General features: G+C 45.4%; 1 protein-coding gene across 1 annotated transcript in view; it reads right to left on the bottom strand.

Annotated features, from left to right (window-relative positions):
* LOC126161616 (phosphatidylinositol 4-kinase beta) overlaps nt 1-23,911 on the bottom strand; it is a 248,239-nt gene extending 224,328 nt beyond the window's left edge. Inside the window, exon 1 of the mRNA XM_049917570.1 lies at nt 23,773-23,911. Within this exon, the coding sequence (XP_049773527.1) occupies nt 23,773-23,809 (37 nt within the window). The 5' untranslated portion in view covers nt 23,810-23,911. The remainder of the gene's footprint in view (nt 1-23,772) is intronic.
* Nucleotides 23,912-25,351: the final 1,440 nt, after the last annotated feature.

The following is a 25,351-nucleotide window of genomic DNA, read 5'->3' as shown; positions in this document are numbered from 1 at the left end:
CACTGAGGAAGACGCACAGAAGATATAAAACAATAGGAACAGGGAGGCAAAAGCAATGTTTATGAATAAAAGCAAACTTCTTTGCTCGAAAAACATGTAGACTGAAGCGAGGAAAAAACTGTTTAAAAGCTGCATATAGAACACAGCAAATAAATGTGGAGCAAATGAAATGTGGAGCAGAAGCAGAAACGAAATGAATTCCTTGCAACACTTCAATTGCGGTGCCGAGACTCCTGTTAAACAAAAAATGAGCGGAGAGGGTCACCGAGCATGAAGTCTTTCAAACGGCGAGGAAAGAACGTTAGGAAAAACAATCGAACGAACTGATTTAGTGGATAGGTCACATAATACGTCACAACCTATTCCCTGTACATATTCAGTAAGGACTAATACAAGGAAATGAGGCCCGAGGAACACCAGAATTGGCATTTGTAAAATAAGCTGTTATTAATAGGAGAGTCCTCAAGTTAGTCGGTAAGACTCATCAAAACCAGGAGAATCTCTGAAGACGTCGAATGCAGCTATGGACGGAACGTCGGGGACGAAAGGGTTACACAGACGACGACCATACAGTCCATACGATTTGCCAGCAAATAAGTCACCCAGTCACGAAAGCCTTCACTGTAATATCAAAAAGTATGCAAAAAGAAAGTTAGTTGTAATAGATTTAGATGGGACGCTACCTGACAATCGAAATACTGACGACGGATACTTCACTCATCCGACAAAGGCAAAAGAATGAATGTGCTCGAAAAAATTAAAATTTATTCTCACAGACGTACATCCCCAAGTGACATTCTAAATGACCAAACTGAGTTACCCAACAACACTCCCGTAATTTACTCATACGGTCTACACTTCAAAAAAGTACAGTCCTGTGAAAACATAATACTGAGAATACAAAAATATCACATGTTTTAGTTCTCCTTATTAACTACGGGAAAATATGTGATATTGTTTTCCATGAAATGTGCAGTTTCACTTTAGTGACATTCAATGCAATTTACTTAAGCAGTATTAAAATATACAATTTGGGAGGTGCAGCAGGTAAACAAATTGTTATTTGCACAGGGCAGCTGAGCATCCAACATGTAGTCGATGTTTTAATAATGTGCCGATCATCATCATCATCATCATCATCATCATCATCTTCTTCTTCTTCCTCTTCTTATTCCTTGCCTTATCACGAGATCGGCATGTTAATCTGGATTTACCAACGTTAGGGGTAAAGGATGGCCTAACACCCTTCCCTATCGCCACCTCTTGCATTGGGATAGACAAAAATATACGAAAAGTGGCTGGTTACTGTATTTCTTAAACTAATATAATCCATAGCTACGGAGCTCAACAATAAATGCGTAACTTAATATTGAGCATGAAGACGAGGACTCTATTAAAACATATTTGTCTGAAGATTTTCACATTCTTGTTCGTTTTGTGGTAAGCGAGTGGTTTGGCGAGGGAGCCAGAGCACGGCTTTTAAACAGAGCCGGCCCCTTGTGCGTGGCTTGGGAACAGAATGCAGCTGTTAACTTCCCCTACATGCAGAGCACGCGCTCTTCGACCCCTGGTCCCAGGAGCGAGCGTAAACACGCGGAAGTGCTGGCGGCGACCTGTTAATTGATATCTCGGGGCCCACGCCCTGCACGCTGCGCCACCCTTCCCCTGCCCCGTGTTTCTTTAAACGGCCGCGCGCGGCGCACGCGAGAGCAGCAGCTTTTATCGCTGGCTGGCCGGCCGCTAGGGGAACCCCCGTCAGAGGAGTGACGCCCTCAGCACTGCTGGATGCTGTTTACGGCGCCTGTGAGCAAGGGGAGCAGTTGACGCGGAAGTAAACACGCCGCGAGAGGGCGCCCGACCGCATGTGCAGGAAGCCGCCGGTTTCCTGTCTCGTCCGGCCTGAAATAATCACCGGCATCCAGCGGCTGTACTCTGCTGCATTACTGCCATCACCCTCCTGCGTACAGTAGTTATCTTCCATTTATTTCTCATAAACTTATTATGAAACTTCCAGGCTTAGCCTCAGCCGCTTTTTATTTGGTTTTACTGATAACCGCCATTTTTCAAGCTTTAACCAAACATAAATGACACATACAAAATAATGAAAACAATGATAATAATACCAATAATACATAGTACTGTTAGTCTTCAGTGTGGCGATTGGTTTGATGCAACTCCAAATGCTAGTCTCTTCATCTTTGAATACTAACCGTTGCCATCATCTACTTGAACCTGTTTACTGTACTCATCACTTGGTCTCTCTCTACAATCTTTACATCCTACTCTTTGCTCTGTTACTAAATTACCAATACCTTGACGCCTCAGATACACTCTACCAGCCTCTGTTTAGTCAAGCTGTACCACGAAGCACTTTTCTCCTCTTTTCGATACAGTACCTAGTTATTTCGTTGATCTAGCCGAGTAGAGTTGCAGATGTCCCGGACAATCCTAGTTTCAGATTAAAGAAATAAAAATACCAAAAAATACTATCGGGACGACGATTTTCGATTTCAGAGAGATATTTTCATACTACCTACTTTTTCTCCAAATTCTTGCTTGGATCTATATTTCAGCTCCAGCTGTTCAAGCTAAATATCGAACACTTTTACTATAGAAACTAACTTCTACTATAGTCGTTGACAGAATCCCTTAAGGACCACATCGCGAAAACACTGCCGAGATTCCATTCGGCCCCTTAGTTCAGTTTAAGTTTGCTGCAGCAACGTGATTCTCTGTTTCTCTGTCTGAGTCGTTTTTTAATTTGTTATTAAAGTGTATGATTGTTCCAAGTGATCTCAAAATGATAAAGAGAAAGAGCCCATTTCAAGGAAAATATTCAGAAGAATGGTTCTTCATAAAACGAGGGAAAAGTGACTGCGAACTAGAATGTGTAATTTGTGTTATGTTTCCATTGCATATGGGAAAGAGCAGATATTAAAGATCATAAAGCTTAAATCAAACGCGTATTCCGCAAGCACTTGAAAAATGGACAGTTATTTCGTTTCAAATTCATGTAAAAGGACACACTAATATGAATGGAGGCGCGATAATTCTAACAATAAAGGAATAGTGCCAGTTCTAAATTCCGTACAACTGGAATAACAGATAATTGTCTGCACTGATTATAGACAGTGACTTTGGAATCTGTAAAGTTTTATCTGTTTGAATCGTTAGGTGCCTCTCGTTTTTTGGAAAAGAATTGGAAAAATATACTTAGGCCCACTAGTTCACCAAAATATTTTAAATTTATGCAACGTGAATTTGAGTACTTCCGAACGCAGTTGACCGGCAAAACAATAAATGTGTGGAAGTACATTTTCATTTAATTTTTTTATTCCGCTGTGTCCTGTACAGTCTTGTGACAGTAATGTGGCGACTCCGCAACTTTCTTCTTCTTCTCCTCCTGTCCTTTTTTTCGTTTTATTTGAAATAGGTCCGGAACCGGTGCTGTTTCTTCCCCTCGAACGCAGTGTGACTGTTGACTGAAGGGCAGTTGTTATTTGAGGTGCCTGGCAGAGGACCTGCTTGTATGAGTCACTTCTCTCCTTTCGTTAGCGGTGCTGCGGTGGATCGCAGTCTCCCGACTAAAAAGTGCAATTTGCTCGCATCTTTATTTTTTTTAAGCTTAAGAAAAGTATCTCAGTTTGTCCTGGTTTATCCTTCCCAAATTACGTCCATTTTCAGTCAATTTAAAAGAAATGTTTCAATTTGCCAGACAGAAATCATGGCAACCACATACCCAACCAATCTTAATCATTATTCTACAGTACCACATTTCAAAGCTGCTAATCTCTTCTTGTCTATCTGTTTACTATGTTTTACGCCCATATAAGGCTAAATTTGAGACAAATACTTTCAGAAAATGTTTTCTAACACTTAAACTTATATTCGATGTCCATTACTTTTTCTTTTCCAGAGATGGTAGCCTGCATTTTACACCCTCTTTGTTTCGATACTAGTCAGTTATTTTACTGCGCAAATAGCGAAACTCCTCTACTACTTTTACCATAATGTTTCACTTCCTCGCCTCTCAGCATCGCTTGATTTAATTCGACATCATTGCAATACCCCTGTTTAACATTCATTGATGTACATCTTACAGCCTCTTTTTGGGACACTGTCCATTGCGTTCAACTGATTTCCCAAAGGCTTTGTGTCACTGACAAAATTACAGTTTCATCAGCAGTACCTCAAAGCCCTTAGTTCTTCCACCCGAACTTTATTTTCTTTTCCAAATTTATCGCAGGTTTCCTTTGATGCTTGCTCATTGTACAGACTGAATAACTTTTGGAATAGACTGCAAACCTGTCTGATCCACTTTTCCACTACTGCTTCTCTTTCATATCCTTCGACCCTTAACGGCGTCTAGTTTCTGTACAAGTTGCAGATAACCTTTCAATCCCGGTATTTTAGCTCTGCTGCTTTCAGAATTTCAAAGAGTGTCAAATATTACTTAAATGACCAAATGTTCTAATATCTTAATATCTCACTGTTTTAAGTAGTTTCCGATGATTTAATGTGCTTTCACATCGTTTATTCTTCTGTTTTAAATATTTATAGGATGCTAATATTGTGTGTTTAGATCGAGCTTTGTGCTGTACGTTGGGGAATGTACCATAAAATCTCCCTCTGGCCCTTTTTTTCTGGGGTATTAATAAAACACTTCAGCTGTATTTAGACCTTTATTACTGGATCATTACCGGTTTCACGGCATTAAAAGCCACATATTCAGGTGAACATATAACTAAAACATTACAGCGGAAAAGATCGGAACCTTTTTACACAACATTCGTTGTCCGTTAGAGCAAAACACCTTTATGACATACCGCCTTTTAGCGGACAACGAATGTTGGGTAAAAAGGTTCGAGCTTTCCTGCTCTAATGTTTTAGTTATAAGTTCACCTGAACGTGTTGTTTTTAATGGCACTATCATTATGATCCAATAATAAAGGACTAAATACAGATGAAGTGCTTTATTAATACCCAAGATGACTACTCATAGCTGTGGTTTGCCTACCTAAAAGATTGTCTGCAGCCTTTTTTGTGATACGCTCTATGCGGTTTTCCAATCTGACTTCGCTCGTTGGCGTTTTGTCTTTGACCGTGTGTGGTTTTAATAGCGGAGAAGCCCAATGAGAGATGCAAACGGATGCTGCAAACACAATACACTGAGGTGACAAAAGCCATGAGACAGCGAAATGCACATGTAGAGATGGTAATATCACGGAGCTGCCATTTATACTTAGTTGCTTGCCGTGAAAAGGTTCTCGAGGCGATTATGGCCGCACAACGGGAATGAACATACTTTGAACGCGGATTGGTATTGGAGACGCATGGGACATTCCATTTCGGAAATCGATAGCGAATTCAATATTCCGAGATCCACAGTGTCACTTGTGCGTCAAAAATACCAAATTTCAGGCAGTACCTCTCACCACGGACAACGCAGTGGCCGACGACCTTCACTTACCGACTGAGACCAGTGGCGTCTGCGCAGATTTGTCAGTGCTAACAGACGAGGAATATACCGTCAAATTACCGCAGAAATCAAAGTGGGCGCACGACGAACGTATCCGTTAGGACAGAATGTCAATGGGCTATGACAACAGCGACATAGGCGAGTGCCTTTGCTAACAGCGCGATATCATCTGCAGCGGCTGTCCTGGGGTTGTGACCATATTGGACCCTAGACGACTTGAAAAAGGTGGCCCGGTCAGACGAATCCCGATTTCAGTGGGCAAGAGCTGATGGCCGGGTAAGGGTATGGCGTAGACCCCAAGAAGGCATGGACCAAAGTTTTCAACAAGTCACTGCGCAAACTGTTGGTTGCTCTGTAATGGTTTGGGCTGTGTTTACATTGAATGTACTGTGTCCTTTGGTGAAACATAACATATCATTGACTGGAAATGATTATGTTCGGCTACACACAGACCATTTGCCACCATTCCCGGACATCATGTTCCCAAACAACGATGGGATTTTCGTGGATGACAATGCGCCTTGTCATCGGGCCACAATTATTCGCGATTCTCTTGAAGATCATTCTGGATCACCCGAGCGAATCGATTGGTCACCCAGATCACCCGATATGAAGCCCATCGAATATTTATGGGACATAACCGAGAGGTCATGTTCGTGCACAAAATCCTCCACCGGCAAAACTTTCGCAATTATGAATAGTTATAGAGGCACCATGGCTCAATATTTCTGCAGGAGACTTCCAACGACTTTTTGAGACCACGCGACGTCGAGTTGCGGCAACTACGCCGGGCTAAAGGAGGTCCGAAGCAATATTTGGAGGTATACTACGACTTTTATCACCTCAATGTATTTAGTATGTTAGAAAACAGATTGTATGAAATCATTTTGGAGGGAACACAGCACATGATGTTCATCATACCGTCCGCTTTCCTGAAGCGGGGCGAAAGGAATGAAGGATGTAAACATCCGCTGTATACGATAGTTAAGCACATTTTGCTTTTCTTGTCGATTAACTACGGAGGGCAAACAGGCAATCGTGCGCTTGCTGAGTCACCATCAGGAATGTATCTGGCTGCTAATTCGGTAAGCGGCAGTTACGCACGATGATGAGCACAAGCGCATGAACACGATGGCGAAAGGAAAAATAAACTAAAACTCTTTCCAAACACAAACATACGCATTCTCTGTGTGTGTGTCTCATATTCATCTGTCTTTAAACACATCTGTTTACGCTATGGCCTATTGCCGTTTGGTTTTAGTTCTGGTAGTTGTATTAGCTTCCTGGAGTCACAGAAAAGTAACCGAAACCAGTATCTTCAGCAGCAAATTTTTGTATGTTTTCTCATGGTAGGCAGAGAGTAGCATCTTTTTACAAAAAAGTATGCAGGGACGTCAGGAGGTAAGTTACCTCCGTCCTCTGACGCTAATACCACTGCACAACAGCAGCGGCGCATTGTAGCATTATCAGAAGAGAGTAAATGTTACGGGTTTACTGCAGACAGAGATCTGCAGCGGTGCAGATACCACGTGCTTCTCTGTGTCCGAGTGAAATGGCGCGGCAGCTGGGAACGTACTCCAAAGCTGAAGTACAAGCGACAGTCGACTCTTGTGGGAAAAACCTAAATTGCACACAGATTCACCGCTAAATTCTGGCGATATATGGATCGAATGCAACGTCGAGTCCAGCTGAGTGACAACCATCAGCTGTAGAATGGAATTAGGACAATGACAGTTTGTGCCGGACCGGACGCGAACCTGGATTTCCCGCTTGCTGCAAGCGGTCGACTTACCATTTGGCTTCCAGTGCTTGACCGACAGCTAAACTCAAACTTCCGTATGTCGTCAACCATGTGTCTACAATCCGTACTCGAATATCTATTACATTTTTCCCGTACAGGAGAGACATTTTACCTGAAAGTCGCTTGCCCGGTGTCTGCGGATAAATAGGATACTGCAGTGCCTGTCTTATTACGAGTTACGATGCGTGCATGTCCGAAGCAACATACACTGCTACGCATACATCTGGCTGTAAGTGAGAGACAAAGTCTACAACCGACTGGGGCATCAACCTAGGAACTTCGGATTTGTAGCCTGACACTTCATGGGGCTTGTGCGAATAAATGAGAGAAATGTCAGATTGTTGAATCTCGTCCAAATAAAAGAGAATAATTACTTGAAACTGTTGCCCTATCTGTTACCGCATGAGTAACTTTGATAAAAGCAATCTTACCTGAAGATCGTCTGTCTCCTGACCGTGCAAACATCGGAGATCGGACCTACAGCAGGTGTTACAGAATGAGGGACAGAGAGAAACCCACAAACAAGACAAAAACAGTAAATGAATGGAATAATTATATACTGCCCATTTAAAACACAATTGAATCCGAGGTAGCCCTTTAAAGAATAGATTGACACCAGTCCACAATTTCGGTTCAAATGGCTCTGAGCACTATGCGACTTAACTCCGGAGGTCATCAGTAGCCTAGACCTTAGAACTAATTAAACCTAACTAACCTAAGGACATCACACACATCCATGCCCGAGGCAGGATTCGAACCTGCGACCGTAGCGGTCGCTCGGCTCCAGACTGTAGCGCCTAGAGCCGAACGGCCACTCCGGCCGGCTCACAATTTCGGATTACTCATCATATAGCCAGTTCTCCAAAGCAATTGGAAGTTAAACAGAATAACTATCAAACAATAAATAAATGTTCGTCCAGACCCAAGAGAGTCCTAAGTAAAAGCCGGCCTGTGTGGCCGAGAGGTTCTAGGCGCGTCAGTCTGGACCCACGCGACCGCTACGGTCGAAGGTTAGAATCCTGCCTCGGGCATGGATGTGTGTGATGTCTTTAGGTTAGTTAGGTTTAAGTAGTTCTAAGTTCTAGGGGTCTGATGACCTCCGATGCTAAGTCCCATAGTGCTCAGAGCCATTTTTGAACCTAACTAAAAGGGGCGTTCAGTAAGTAATGCAACACTTTTTTTTCTGAAAGCAGGTTGATTTTATTTACGACTCTAATACACCACATTATTCAACATCCTCTTGTCTACAAAACTCTATTTTTCAACGTAATCTTCGTTCAATGCTACGGCTTTGCATCACCTTACTGTGAGGGCCTGTACGGCCGTCAGAGTCTTGCTGCACGAATAACTTCCTCGTCATCCACATACTGCTTCCCGCACAGACTGTCCTTCAAGGAATTCAGCGGGCACCTACCTTTGAGTACTCCAACCGATGGACGAGTGTGTCAGCACTAGTAACTGAAAGGTCCAGTTGAGCAGCGAGCAGTTTGATTGTGATCCGTCGATCAGTTCCAGTGTGTTTGTCCGCATGTTCCAACACTGTTGGAGTCACAGCGGCCGCCCGGCATGCGGGAAACCGGGCAGGTTTGCGCGACCTTGTTGTCACCTCGCCCAACGATTCACCGTGCTTTTTTCATCCACCGGAACTCCATAGACATTTTGGACGCCCCTTTAAATATCTACGTAGCTCTGTTTTCCGCCAAAAGCAGCGCAATGGCTACTCTATGCTTGGAACGCACATCCGTCACAGACGCTATTTTGACGGCTACGTGTGGTGCCGCCACGTATCGGAACTTCATGAAACTATAGAGGCTGAAGCAGGAATATTCCACGATGTTCCACCACAAATTCTGCACTTTTTCAATCGAAACTGAGCCAAGAGAAAAAAGTGTTTCGTTACTTATTCAACGCCCCTTGAACTAAATTGTGGGGAACCATCTTAAGAAAAAAAATGGGAGAAGTCGTTGGCCCTGAGAAATACGAGCTGCTAAAGAAAAGGATGGCGACATGACAGCTCTTAGCCCATCAGCATCGGTGAGTGGAGTGCGTCAGCTCACAGAGCACGCTGCATGCACATGTAGTTATGGTGATTGAGTCAGGTGCACGTCTCCTCTCGCAGCGCTGCTGGATTCTTACCAGTGTGATTCTACACACGAGTGGCTCCAAAGTAATTGAAACAAGTAGATGTTAAGTAATGATGGCGGTAACCTACGCACTAATACTTTATGACGATTTAACCTGCATCAGAAAGGGCTGCATCCAAACGGGATCAAAGAGCTACTCTCAGTGGTTTTATAGTCTCGAAGGAGACGCAGAGACTTCGTTTTAGGAAACCAAAACACACAGAGGGCACGCTCCGCACCAGTGAAAGTAGCCATTTTAAATGTGCACTACACTGGCGCTCCTGGTGGCGGAATGGGGTACTGGTGCACTATGTGAATCAAACTTGAGGTTGTTGGCTTCAAAATGACGCATCTACTGATTCTGTAAGTTATCTCCATAAATTTCTACATCATTCCAAAGTTGTAAAGTCCTTTTTGACTCATCTTGTATAAATGTTTGTCATAAATAAAACATTTAAAATCAAAAAGCACCTTGTGCACATTCCTATGACCATATATGTAGCGCTCAACAGATGATTGTTACGGTATTATCTATTCTTTTTAATGACATGAGAGTTATCTGTTGAGCGTTACATACTGTTAATGGCCATGGTCATGTGCGCAACTGCTTTGTGATTTTAAATGTTTTATTTATGACAGACCTTTATGTACTGTAATGTGCTACATTTTTTTCTACATCACAACCCATTTTATAATTTTTGAAGACCTGAAGATGACAACAAAGTCTGTCGAAACCGTTTGTTTGTAAATAAAGATATATTTATGCGAGTTTGGCTTTAGAAAGTTTTTACCAAATAGAATAGATCACTCCTGATTTCTCAATATGAGAAAATTTAATCAACGTAAGAAACGCACTGTGAAGACATAGTGGCCTTTGCAAGAAAAGATGTCAACGGCTCGCGGGGTGACAACGGAACACGGCAGGAGAGAGAGATTTGTGTCAGAGCCGAGCCGGAAGGACGGGCCGGGACAGCAGAGAAACCCGCGAGGGGAAGCCGGCACGGGCAGACACACGTGATCGCCGACATGGCTCTCGCTGGCGCGGCTTGATTTGCGCTGCGCGGCTGCGGCTAAGGTCTCTCGCTGGCTTCTTTTGATGGCAGCCGGCGCTGCCGCAAATGCCACGCCGCTGTCCAGGCACGTGTGTCTGGCTGTCTTCACACGTGCACGTGCGCAGTACTCCAGACTAGGGATGGGCTAAAAGTACATTGACGGGAAAAAGGTCGCAACACCAAGAAGCGGTTGTGCGACATAAACGGAAGTTGGTAGGCGTGTTTCTACGCTTGAAAGATGACGTCTATACAGATTTCACGCCAGTCGCGCAAGAGTGGCGCTAGTAGCAAAAAAGCATTACTTTAAATGCACTCTGTACTTTCTGAGATTGAAAGTGCTGCAGTGATCTTAGTCAAGAATGCCTTTAAGTCGACGAAGACACCACTGTTGAAAGTTTAGCGTCTAACCTCCTTGCCTAGGGACGCCAGATGAAAGGTGATGTCGTCAAGCCCTGAATCAAAATTGCGCAACGGATAACGGGAGGGGAGCTTGAGAGCGCTACCTAGAGAGCGTGCCCTTTCTGTACGATACTAGGCAAGGGGCTGGAGGGCTCACACGCTGACGTGTGGGTCCCTGCATTCTATAGCTTTTATTTTAAATAAATTCCTTTAACTTGGCTTCTTTGTGATTTTTAAGGTATGTTAAAGATTGATGACAGTTGATTACCTATTTATTTTAAACATTACCACTCGACTTTACAGCGATTGCAGCAATTGTTTCAGTTTACAGATATTACAATTTTACAACTTATAGCTCGGGTATATTATATACTAATCTGCACGGGTATCTGCACGGGTAAGACGGAATTGTGTTGACCAAATGTATACCACCAAAGCCTCCCAATATTTTACATAGGACATCCACTACGTGAGGAGGATAACAGGCAAACTGGGGACCAGATACATTAACACAGGGGGTCAAATTTCCGAAATTAAACGAGAACATTCATTTCCTTACACAATCCGAAGCTGAAAATAAAAGAATTGGTACAAATATTCAAATACCTCTCTTCCATGCTTGAACATTGAGACAGACGCACTGAGGGCACGTCTGCTCACTTACCCGTCTTCCGCAACACCCCCTGAATATGGCGGGCACCCGGAGGTCTTCCTGGGCCCTGGTGGAGGGGGTGGTCGAACCAACCTCTCCACCCCAAATCTTGTGACACTGGAAAGTCTTTGATTTTATCTGCCTGTGCTGTCTCTCTGATCCTCTACCCAGGAGTAAGGTTGGCACTGCTATACTACAGAACTACTTCCCAACAAAGATTTGGCCACGCTTTACGGAAAGGTGTGTGGAGGATTAGGAAAGTTCATGTGCAGATTCACATTCACGTGCAAGAAATGCATAATACACGACACATATAAATACGTATTATGAAGCCTGACACATTTCTTTCCACCCGTCCACACGGGTTCTGTTGCACCCGCGGCCGGCCACGTCGAGTAATACAATTGGCTGCGGAGCCGCCTCTGTTTCTATTTCCCGGTGCGAGCGAGCAGCGAAACCTGCTGCTTATAGAGCGGAAACTACTGTACCGTTTCACTGTAAACACCTCACAGAGTTTGAACGAGGTCGCGCAATAGAGCGACGAGACGGTAAATGTTCCTTCTGCGATATTACAGAGATACGTAGTAGGACTGTAGCCACTGTACATGATTGTTGGCGATCTTGCAGAAAGACTTAGTAGGAATGTACATGATTGTTGGTAAGAGAAGGTACGGACACAAGAAGACCGTGCAGCAATTGCAGCAGCAGTTGGCACCACGGTGACACAACGAACTGTTACAAACTGGTTACTTCAAGAACGCCCTGTAGCGTGCATTCCATTGACTCCACCCCACTGCCATTTGTCACTTTAGTGGTCTCAAGTGAGAACTAATTGGAGGGCGAGGTTGAGGTCTGTTGTGTTTTATGATGAAAGTTGTTTCTGCTTCAGTGCTGGGGGAAGCCAGTCCAGCTCAAGGCCTAAGCCAACGCGTCTGCACGCTGGAGATACTGGACATACGCCTGGAGCTATTGTCTGGGGCGCGATTTCGAATGACAGCAGTAGCACCCTGACTGCAAACTTGTACGTCAATATCGTGGTTCAACCTGCCTTGTTGCCATTCACAAGCAGCATTCCAGGGGATGTTTTCCAACAGGATAACGCTCGTTCACTTCCCACTGTTGTAGCCTATCATGCTCTATAGACGGCGTAATATATCGCCAAGACTGGTTGCTCGATAAAATAACAACTAGAAATTTGGACGGCTGAAACTTGTTTTGATTCGAAATTCTGTGCTGAACAGCTGAGGTCCCGCAATCATACAGAGACTGCTCTAGAGAATGTCGACATGTTGCCTTGGCCTGCTCGATCGCCAGATGTCTCCAGTCTAGTGCATATGGGACATCTCCAGCGTCATCCACAAACAGCATTAACTGTCCCTGTACTGACCGACCAAGTGCAACAGGCATGGAGCTGCATCCCACACACTGACATCTGGCAACTCTACAACACAATGCATGCACATTTGCATGCTTGCATTCAACATTCTGGCGGTTACACCGGTTATTAATGTACCAGCTTTGCACATTTGCAATTATTTATTTCACGCTTACATTGCCCTGTGATCTTGCAATGTCAGTGACTTAACAATGTTACCTGCACAAATGTATTGCCGAAGTTTCATTACTCTACATTAATTATTTTTAGTGCTGCCATTTTATTCTGCCAGGGTATTTCGTTGCGACAATACTGAGTCGATGATTTGTGTACAGAGTGTTACAAATTTCGAGGGATTGCAGAGGACGTCTTGAGGAACAAACTGAGGATAGGAACCAGCCGGCCACGGTGGCCGAGCGGTTCTAGGCGCTTCAGTCCGGAACCGCGCGACTGCTACGGTCGCAGGTTCGAATCTTGCCTGGGGCATGGGTGTGTGTGACGTCCTTAGGTTAGTTAGGTTTAAGTAGTTCTAAGTTCTAGGGGACTGATGACCTCAGATGTTAAGTCCCATAGTGCTCAGAGCCATTTGAACCATTTTCCATCTTCACCACTGGCGATCACGTCAGCGTACAAAATTAAGGATACTGTCGAAGTGGTGGCTTAGCAACAGGCGCCGGCGTCTACAACTTCGATACTCTGTACCATCGTTGGATGAGTTTTCTGGAAAAGCGCTTCTGTCCTTAATACCCCCTTTAGAACCTCTCGACGTTTGTCGGTATCGTTTTGCAGCAACTTGTATATGTTCTGAATGCGTGCCACTCATTGCAACTATGCCACGGTGCGTATTAGGAATGGAAACTCGGAGAGATGTCTGTCCACTGATATGTGTCAATTTTCCATACGTCCTGTAGTTTTCGAGCAGTCACGATCGGAAACTCTGAAGGTGTTCCACTGGTGTTCTGACTTGGGACTTAACCTGCCTCGGGCATGGATGCGTGTGGTGTCCTTAGGTTAGTTATGTTTAAGTAGTTCTAAGTTCTAGGGGACCGATGACCTCAGAAGTTAAGTCCCATAGTGCTCAGAGCCATTTGAACAACACTCACACCCATGCCCGAGGGAGGACTCGAACCTCCGGCGGGAGGGGCCGCACGATTAGTGACACGGCGCCTCTAACCGCGCGGCTACTCCGCGCGGCTGCTTAGGAAGAATTCACGGAAAAGTTCAAGACTTCAATACATCAGGCAGATATAACAAGATCTGCGACTAACAATATACTCTGAACTGGAAAGACTTGCGGCAGATATTGAAAAATGGTGGATTGAGAACAAAAGAAGAAGAAGAAGAAGAAGAAGAAGAAGAAAGAGACGAAGATGGTTATAGGGAAAATGGGTTTACTTCATTTGTACATTGTGTTAATAGTTCTGTAAAAATCTTACCCATTGTCACATGATACATTCTCTAATACTATTCACTTTTTGATGTATTCATTTGCTGCACATCATAAGGTATGCGAAGTCAGTCTCGTGGGCTAGCGTTTACGCTACATGCGCAAATCATCACTACTGATGAACTGGACCAGCCCAGATAGCCGCGTGCATCAGTAAGCCACTACGTCGATTCGGAGAGACGCTCTGGCCCCGGATCTAATCCGCCCAGCCAGCCTGTATGTGGTTTTTAGGTGGTTTCCCTATTGCGACTAGGTGAATAATGGGCTGATACCCACGTCCCACCTCAGTTACGTGATTCGTAAACATTTAGATACCGTTTGCGCATTTTCACAAGGGATAACAGACAGATGGGTTGTACGAGTTCCGTCCAGGGGACAAATTTAATGGCGACAGAGAGGGTATTCGGCCATCCTCCTCTTCCTCTAACATTGCCAAATCCAATAATTAACCTGGCAACCTCGTGAAGATATGGGATAAAAGGAAGGAATAAGAGGGAGAAGAAGATCACTACTAAAGGACAGTCCATTTCTAACGACTTTAAGTGTTTTCTTGGGAACAGCAGGGAGACGTTGAAATAACAAGCTGAGTAACCAAAAGCCACGGGAAAGACTGTTCCATTTCATGATGGTGCTATGTACGATGGCTGAATGTTGTAGCTAGATGCAACGTATGGCCTCAGTGTAGAAATAATATCTGAGCAGTCTGTTACAGACAAGTGTATACTGAATATGGCAGCACGTTGCGAATTAACTGGCATTCAACGAGTAATGATAATTGGCGCGGAACGCAAGGTCATAGGATATCGGAGATTAACAAGAATTAAGGTTTCCGCAGTCAACAAAGAGGATCTCTAATACAGTGTCACAGAGAAACCTTTGCACAGGACCACACGTGTTTAACGAACAGACGTCAAGTTGCCTCTGCAGAGCCATACGGGGCGATGGACTGTCTACACCTTCCTTTCAAAAAGTTGCGATACTGATTATTCCTGGCATATATGCGACATCAACGTAGTAAATGCGGTGGCAACTGGACCTAACACCCGTAAACAACGGGCATGCATTGGTGAGCATGCGTTGTTAGATAGAGGACAGGCAGCCGAAATGTCTAAACGTTGCCTTGTCACAAATCGCATTGCGGCAGCGGGTCAGGTATTCAAGACATTTTGAAGAAGAGAAAATGATTTGCTCAGTTTTTCCCGCACACCTTGACTACCGAACAAAAATAACAACGCTTATACGACTGCTACTACGAGACTGGACGCAAAATTCGGACGGTCCTTTTCTAGAAAAAGTCGTCTCGGGCTTCGAGACTTGGTGGTGCCAAAAGGAACCCACTACGAAACGACAAAGTGTATGTAAAGGGTCAACGCTTTGACGACTAAACGGCATTCAAGCCAATGTAAAGCTCGGGTTGAACAGCATCCCGAAGAAGGACTTTTCTCACAGTTTCTCATTGCAGTATGAATATTCTGTGCGTTGTACTTAAGAGGGAGACTATCTGGAACAAATGAAGCACTAAATCATAATCTTTCCTCTTCTCTATTTTTTATTAAGCTTCGTGGAGTTGAGGGGGTACCGTCAGTGATCGTAGCCGATTTAAATGTGGGGCGTCAAGAATTCACAAATCAGGACCATATCAAGACAAATACACTCCTGGAAATTGAAATAAGAACACCGTGAATTCATTGTCCCAGGAAGGGGAAACTTTATTGACACATTCCTGGGGTCAGATACATCACATGATCACACTGACAGAACCACAGGCACACAGACACAGGCAACAGAGCATGCACAATGTCGGCACTAGTACAGTGTATATCCACCTTTCGCAGCAATGCAGGCTGCTATTCTCCCATGGAGACGATCGTAGAGATGCTGGATGTAGTCCTGTGGAACGGCTTGCCATGCCATTTCCACCTGGCGCCTCAGTTGGACCAGCGTTCGTGCTGGACGTGCAGACCGCGTGAGACGACGCTTCATCCAGTCCCAAACATGCTCAATGGGGGACAGATCCGGAGATCTTGCTGGCCAGGGTAGTTGACTTACACCTTCTAGAGCAAGTTGGGTGGCACGGGATACATGCGGACGTGCATTGTCCTGTTGGAACAGCAAGTTCCCTTGCCGGTCTAGGAATGGTAGAACGATGGGTTCGATGACGGTTTGGATGTACCGTGCACTATTCAGTGTCCCCTCGACGATCACCAGTGGTGTACGGCCAGTGTAGGAGATCGCTCCCCACACCATGATGGCGGGTGTTGGCCCTGTGTGCCTCGGTCGTATGCAGTCCTGATTGTGGCGCTCACCTGCACGGCGCCAAACACGCATACGACCATCATTGGCACCAAGGCAGAAGCGACTCTCATCGCTGAAGACGACACGTCTCCATTCGTCCCTCCATTCACGCCTGTCGCGACACCACTGGAGGCGGGCTGCACGATGTTGGGGCGTGAGCGGAAGACGGCGTAACGGTGTGCGGGACTGTAGCCCAGCTTCATGGAGACGGTTGCGAATGGTCCTCGCCGATACCCCAGGAGCAACAGTGTCCCTAATTTGCTGGGAAGTGGCGGTGCGGTCCCCTACGGCACTGCGTAGGATCCTACGGTCTTGGCGTGCATCCGTGCGTCGCTGCGGTCCGGTCCCAGGTCGACGGGCACGTGCACCTTCCGCCGACCACTGGCGACAACATCGATGTACTGTGGAGACCTCACGCCCCACGTGTTGAGCAATTCGGCGGTACGTCCACCCGGCCTCCCGCATGCCCACTATACGCCCTCGCTCAAAGTCCGTCAACTGCACATACGGTTCACGTCCACGCTGTCGCGGCATGCTACCAGTGTTAAAGACTGCGATGGAGCTCCGTATGCCACGGCAAACTGGCTGACACTGACGGCGGCGGTGCACAAATGCTGCGCAGCTAGCGCCATTCGACGGCCAACACCGCGGTTCCTGGTGTGTCCGCTGTGCCGTGCGTGTGATCATTGCTTGTACAGCCCTCTCGCAGTTTCCGGAGCAAGTATGGTGGGTCTGACACACCGGTGTCAATGTGTTCTTTTTTCCATTTCCAGGAGTGTACAATGAACCAAGTTGTGTAACAGTACCTTACCACGACTTTTTGTCTTTTCAGTAAATTACGTTTATAGGGTGGAAAGTATGATAAGATTCTAGTGCAACACTGTTGAACTTTGACTACTGTATAGATTTGTGATAAAAATTTTCATTCTCATAATCTTTACCCGTAGCTGGCGACCCATGTTAAATGTACTGAATTCGAAACTAGTCTCACGTTAAACATCAGTTTAAATTTTTACGAACCGCGTACCCACAAGTTGTTACCAGCGTTTTTGTGGCAGCGAGATGCAAACAGCGAAGCTGCACGCAGAGGTGTTGCGTCATCACTCAGCGATAGCCGCGACAGCAAAAACGAGGAAGTTCCTTAAACCAGAGATCAACACTGTCTCCAGCTGTTCCCGATTCCGCTGTACTTGTGAGCCTCCAGGCATCGACTCTTCTCTGTTATTTCATCGAGAAGCTAAGGATCAGAGGAGCGGAGTTCGGAGAAATGTAAGTAACTGTGCCGATGAACGTTTGTTTTCGTTCCGCGGAGTGAAAAGCTCCGACCGGCAGTTCGTCGTCGCCTAGCGTTCGCCTTTGAAACGAACGGTAGCTTTGTTGGCGCGCGCAGAGCTTGACGCGGTGGACCTAAAATTATGATTTCTTTAAAGGAAAACCACCTGAAAACGCGGTCTCATGCTTCCGGGAAAGCACAATTATGGACGAGATTGTATTCCTGTAGACAGCGCCGCACACATTCAGTGTTATTAAGACGACATTATGGGGTAATGTGGGTTTATTCACAGACGATTAGTTTCATGCAGCGACTACCTTTAAGTCACAGATTAACATGACAAAAAAACTTCAGGAAGGTTTCTTAGCGTCAGCTATACTATGTGATCAAAAGTATCCGGACATCCCGAAAAACATACGTTTTTCGTATTAGGTGCATTGGGCTGCCACCTACTGCCAGGTACTCCATATCAGCGACCTCAGTAGTCATTAGTCATCGTGAGAGAGCAGAATTGGGCACTCCGTGAAACACACGGACTTCGAACATGGTCAGGTGATTGGGTGTCACTTATGTCATACGTCTGTACGCGAGATTTCCACACTCCTAAATAGGCCAAGGTCCACTGGTTCCGTTGTGATAGTGAAATTGAAACGTGAAGGGGCGCGTACAACACAAAAGCGTACAGGCTGGCATCGTCTGTTGACTGACAGAGACCGCCGACAGTTGAAGAGGGTCGTAATGTGTAATAGGCAGACATCTATGCAGACCATCAGACACGAATTCCAAACTGCATCAGGATCCACTGAAAGTGCTATGACAGTTAGGTGGGAGGTGAGAAAACTTGGATTTCGCGGTCGAGCGGCTGCTCATAAGCCTCACATCACGCCGGTAAGTGCCAAACGGCGCCTAGCTTGGTGTAAGGAGCGTAAACATTGGACAATTGAACACTGATGCCGGCCGAGCGGCCGATCGGTTCTACCCGCTTCAGTCTGGAACTGCGCGACCGCTACCGTAGCAGGTTCGAATCCTGCCTCGGGCATGGATGTGTGTGATGTCCTTGGGTTAGTTAGGTTTAAGTAGTCCTAAGTTCTAGGGGACTAATGACCTCAGATGTTAAGTCCCATAGTGCTCAGAGCCATTTGAACAATTTTTTTTGAACAGTGGAAAAACGTTGTGTGAGTGATGGATTACGGTACACAATGTGGCGATCTGATGGCAGGAGTGGGTATGGCGAATGCCCGGTGAACGTCATCTGCCAGCGTGTGTAGTGCCGAGAGTAAAATTCGGAGGCGGTGGTGTTATGGTGTGGTCGTGTTTTTCATGGAAGGGGCTTGCACCCCTTGTCGTTTTGCATGGCACTATCACAGCACAGGCCTACATTGATGTTTTAGTCACCTTCTTGCTTCCCACTGTTGAAGAGCGATTCGGGGATGGCGATTGAGTCTTTCAACGCGGGGATTGACCACCTGCTCTTAATGCACGGCCGGTGACGGAGTGGTTACACGACAATAACATCCCTGTAATGGACTGGCCTGCACAGAGTCCTGACCTGAATCCTACAGAACACCTTTGGGATGTTTTGGATCGTCGACTTCGTGCCAGGCCTCACCGACCGACAGCGATACATCTCGTCAGTGCAGCACTCCGTGAAGAATGGGCTGCCATTTCCTTCTCTAAATTATCCCCTTGTCTTCTCAAAATGTACCCAAGGAACTGGAAGTATCTTTCACTGACACAGGAAAATAAACTTCTAGTGCTGCCAAGTTCTTCTTCCTGTCCACGGTACACTTACCACCTTCCGCTACCACCACTTCTCGAAGCCATCAATTAGCTCTTGTCACCAGCTTTAAACGGTCCAGGTCTCGAAGCCATACAAGAAAAATGGGAACACCAGTCACTCCAATCTTCGTTATTTTGGATATGGATATTGCCCGCTTCTGCCAGATCTTACAATTAGTGAGTTAAGCGATTTGCGGTTCGCTTCTGCCAGATCTTACAATTAGTGAGTTAAGCGATTTGCGGTTCGACCAAGGACCACTCGTCGTTTTATTTCTTTTATCACATTTTCCTGCGTCATTGATCAGAGATCTCATATTTACACAGTCACTACTTCCAGATCCTTGAAGAAACCTGTAAGCTGATTATGACCTAAATCTTGTCAGTAAATAATCATTACTTTGGTCTTGTTCACGTTTATCCCTAGACAGAAATTTAAAGTAGTAGTCGTCACTCTGAAGAACAAATTACCAAATCTTCCTCAATTCCTGCAATGAGGGTATATCATCATCAAAGCGTAGATTGTTGATTTTCTTGCCGCCAGTTGGAATTCCGCATATCTGGGGCATGTGCCTGCGACATACTATCCCAAAATTAAATGAACAATAGTTTCTATTCTCCAGTTCTGACCAAGTTTTTCGGGCGTTTTCCCTTGGTTGTAGCTCAAATATTTCCAATAGTGACTCCCTCTGCCCTATTACTTGCTTGCTTGGAATGCGGGTGAAACATCTCTGTCTATACCGTAGGTCATTTACTCAAACAGCCTGCGCTACACAGTGAATAAAAAGTACAGGAAAAAAGATGAAACAATCGAACTCGTGAGAATTGTTTACGTCCTATGAATAGGCCACGGTCCAACCAAACTGATACTCTCTCACTGATGATTTTGAAGTCGATGGGGCGTTAGCCTCCAGTCTGCCTTCTTTAACATTAGTGGTTCACATTTGAGCCTTATATACTCGTACATAAACAAAAAAGCCGCCAATTTTCGTGCGTCCCGCAAATGACTGCATTCTCACAACTGTGCAGGATCATATCGGGCGTACTTGAAACACGTCTCCAAATCAGCTCATTCCACGCGCTGTTATTCGAAATGTGCCTTATATGAACTCCTAATGTGTAGTGAGCTCTACCAAATAACAGGTATCCTCAATGATATGTCAAGTGAACGCAGCATTACGCTGAAATATCGTCAGAGCGTCGTTGACCGAAAAAAAAATAATTTGCCATATTAGTCTTATTTCTGTACTTAGGCTGCGAGATGTTGCAGCGCGCCTGAAAATTCGCTCGCAGCACAGTATACGGAGTCGCGTTAAATTACATCGTGATACTTTTACTGATCAGCATCGCTGTTTCAACGCGTAACGTCAGCCTGCATCGTGAACTCGCGTAAATAAAGCGCTGTTGTAAAACAATGCAGACGCTATTACTGCTTGTTTGAGGTATCTGTAACTTATTCTACTGTGGGTTAAATCTTATAAAAGGTGATTTATATTAATATGCCAAAGAAGCTACTGTAGCGTCACAAAAACATTTTTAAACGAACAAATACGAGGTATTACTGATGTTACCGTCGTGGGCTCATTGTCCTTATCCATCAAGGTACATAAACATTGTTCCTAAACTTTGCTGATCTGTCTGCAAGTATACTCCATAGCTGTCTGCCACGTCTCGTTTGCTGAATCTCCTTCAGCGTTTCAGCACCCACATTCATCTAACACTTTGTATACACGCCGCTTGACGGATCAAAGGCTATTTTCGTTCTCAGAGCTCTGCCAGACCAGACGGAAAAAAATTAACAAATATTTTTCGCTGACAGTATAAATATTTTTCCCATACATGCTTACTTTGAGTGAGCGTGTGTATTCGCAGCCATTTTGCATTTCGAGCAGTCGGTATTTCCGTCGTATACCAATGATGGCAGCGAACTCATGCCTCAGAAGTGCTCCGAGAACCCGACGACTGGGAACACAAATCGTCGTGCTATGAAAGTGTTCACCAATCCAATTAAAAGAGCTGTTCCCGTGCACTATGTCCCTGCGCCGACTTTCCGTTTACAGTCAGCTCAGCACAAAGTCTTGACGACGGCCACTTGCAATAGTGGCCGAAAAGTCGGACAGTTTTATACACTGACGGTGTGGCCAACAGCCCAGTAGAATTTTATCGACAGTGACAACGGCCGAGGAAGACCACGCTTACATTTTACAGGATGGAGACATTGAAGGGCAATTTCGTGTTTACAGTGTGTCTTTCAAATTTGTAAGAGTCTACCCAGGAATGTCCGTTGTGGTCAGTATATACAGGTACATATGCTTGTATCACCATTACGTTTGCACCGTCGAAGCGAATCAAAGACAATACCTGTTGTTTCATCCAAACTGTATCTCCGTTCTCTTTCAGCTTTTGAAAGAAAAATGAAGTACTCGTACGTTTTTCGCTGTTACTGTCTGTCTATTGCCGTATCCAACCAACATATGTGAGAATAAAATATACTAGACATCTATCGACCCCCTTGTTTTTTTAATTCTTGGACTGTTTCGCATTATACGATCAGCCTATTTCCTGCAGGCCCTTACAAGATAAAATCATGCTCCACGTAATTAGAATACTTTACACTTCACTCAAATCGGAGTAGTACTGTTTGGCTTTAGTCTACCGAGTGGCGACGCTACGTTTTCACACAATTACGTCAACACTGAGTTCATCTCCATGGCGCGTGCTATTCGTTCCAGTCACAAATTCAGCTGAACCACTCACGTTTCTGCTAAAGTTACTCATTTCATAAATGCAAAACACGAATTACGATTCTTGCAAGAAGACAAGTCAGTATAAAGTGGGTGATATTCGGTACACCGACAAGTCGTGGAAACAGGTAATCTGACTTTTTGCGTGTACTCAGACGACTGCTAAGCCGACCACTTCGCTTGTCACAGTCAAAATTAAGCGCCATCATTAATAACGAACAGACAGGCTGTACTTCGGTTCTTATACGAAATGAGGAAGCAAGCGACAGGTTATCGAGTCCAGGCAAACAAAGGAAGAACAACGAAGAGGAGAAAGTGGAAAAACGATTGACATCTGCGGTGTTACACTCAGTCTATACGAATGTTGGGTAGACTCCCATGGTGCACCTTAATTACTCCCGTGTAAACAGTATCGGCAAGGCCTTACCGCGAAGGCAACACGTTTACAGGTAAACAAGGCGTGTTAAATATCTTTCTTAAAGATCGAGCAGAGTAAGATCTGTAGCATCCAAGACGTCAACAAGTCGTGAACCGAAAGACAGACTAACGAAACGTCACTCGGTGTGTCACACTTTTCCATACACACGTTCGCCACGTCCTGTAAGATAGCAATTTCATACAATTACAACAACGCTGCATTGATCCCCTCGGTGTATCTCTCTTGCTCAACATAACCACTCGTGTTTCTGCGAAGGTTGAACATTTTTCAAATACACAACACGTACTGCTTCCTTCAAGAAGAGGAGGGTGAGTAAAGTGTGTAATACTCTATTTTAGCGGCTCTTTAAATTCCAGCTACAGAAAAGTAGCCAAAAGACACGCCACTTTTCTTCGTACAATCAATTACACGAATGCAAAAACCAACCCACGCCTTGTTTGTCGCAATCAGAATTAAGATTCACAAATCGGATCAACGATGTATTTTAAGTCCTTCCCTGGACAGAAGCATAAATTGAGCGGCTGTCCACCACCAATCAGACCAAAACAGAACATTAAGAAAAAAACAGCGATGGTCGCCTGTGATGGTACTCTTCCTTCTACATTCAGCCTTCTTTTCACCAATGTAAACACAGCGTTATCGTGAATACAACACTTCCACTAGTAAACAGCACATACTAAGTTCCTTACTTGATGATCGAGCAGTGTAAGTTCTGTGGTAACCAAGACTGCTTGACTATTGGCTGAAGTCAAGTACAAACTACAGAGCCGTCACCAGATGTGCCACTCTTCTTTGTACACGTTCGCCAGCATATTTAATCGCACTCGGCCAGAGACGCGGCGCCTTACACCGGCGACGGAAGTGGTTTCAAGATCTGACTCAGGCGTCGGCGCCAGAGTCCCCTGTCGCGGACCTACCTTGAGGACCGACGTCTGCGGCGACGGAGATGCGCATGTCCGGGCGGTCGGTCGGCGCCTTGCCGGGCTGGGGTTCCCGTGGACGCGGAGTGCTACGCTGGCGTGTCCTCAGGAGCGGCTGCGTGGCATTGGAGCGGACGACGGGACGCTACTGACTGACGGCCGAGCGCTGCCGTGTGTTGGGGCCAGGCGCTGTCCCCCACCCCACCGCCAGCGCTTCGCTTCCCCTCGGTACGAGCGCACCAACGCGGCCGGCTGGCTGCCTTGGCGAGTTCTCGCAGCTGGCGCGTCGCTACCACGCACCAGGCACGGCCTCCAGTCCAGACGCTTCTCTCGCAGCTGGACTGCGACTTGCAGCTAAACCGTCGGCGTAGCTAAGCCGAGGCGGCTGGGGCAATGCCCTGGGACACCTTGGAATTGGGCTCCCTTGGCGTCCAGGAGAAAGGTTTTCACACCGTTCCTCACAAGCGACTTCTAATCAAGCTGCGGGCCTATGGGGTATCGTCTCAGTTGTGCGACTGGATTCGTGATTTCCTGTCAGGAAGGTCGCAGATCGTAGTAATAGACGGCAAATCATCGAGTAAAATTGAAGTGATATCAGGTGTTCCCCAGGGAAGCGTCCTGGGACCTCTGCTGTTCCTGATCTATATAAATGACCTGGGTGACAATCTGAACAGTTCTCTTAGGTTGTTCGCAGATGATGCTGTAACTTACCGTCTAGTAAGACCATCCGAAGACCAGTATCAGTTGCAAAGCGATTTAGAAAAGATTGCTGTATGGTGTGGCAGGTGGCAGTTGACGCTAAATAACGAAAAGTGTGTGGTGCTCCACATGAGTTCCAAAAGAAATCAGTTGGAATTCGATTACTCGATAAATAGTACAATTCTCAAGGCTGTCATTTCAACTAAGTACCTGGGTGTTAAAATTAGGAACAACTTGAGTTGGAAAGACCACATATATAACATTGTGGGGAAGGCCATCCAAAGGTTGCGTTTCATTGGCAGGACACTTAGAAGATGCAACAAGTCCACTAAAGAGACAGCTTACACTACACTCGTTCGTCCTCTGTTAGAATATTGCTGCGCGGTGTGTGATCCTTACCAGGTGGGATTGACGGAGGACATCGAAAGGGTGCAAAAAAGGGCAGCCCGTTTTGTATTATCACGTAATAGGGGAGAGAGTGTGGCAGATATGATACGCGAGTTGGGATGGAAGTCATTAAAGCAAAGACGTTTTTCGTCGCGGCGAGATCTATTTACGAAATTTCAGTCACCAACTTTCTCTTCCGAATGCGAAAATATTTTGTTGAGCCCAACCTACATAGGTAGGAATGATCATCAAAATAAAATAAGAGAAATCAGAGCTCGAACAGAAAGGTTTAGGTGTTTGTTTTTCTCACGCGCTGTTCGGGAGTGGAATGGTAGGGAGATAGTATGATTGTGGTTCGATGAACCCTCTGCCAAGCACTTAAATGTGAATTGCAGAGTAATCATGTAGATTTAGATGTAGATGAAAACAAAATGGGAAGGAAAAGCGCAAAAAGTAGAAAACATGACCCCCGTCGATGTGCACCGCCTGG

Source organism: Schistocerca cancellata, chromosome 2 (assembly GCF_023864275.1).
Source record: "Schistocerca cancellata isolate TAMUIC-IGC-003103 chromosome 2, iqSchCanc2.1, whole genome shotgun sequence".
Taxonomy (NCBI): Eukaryota; Metazoa; Arthropoda; class Insecta; order Orthoptera; family Acrididae; genus Schistocerca; species Schistocerca cancellata.
Note: the sequence above shows the minus strand (reverse complement) of the source record. Positions and strands in the feature narration are given on the sequence as shown.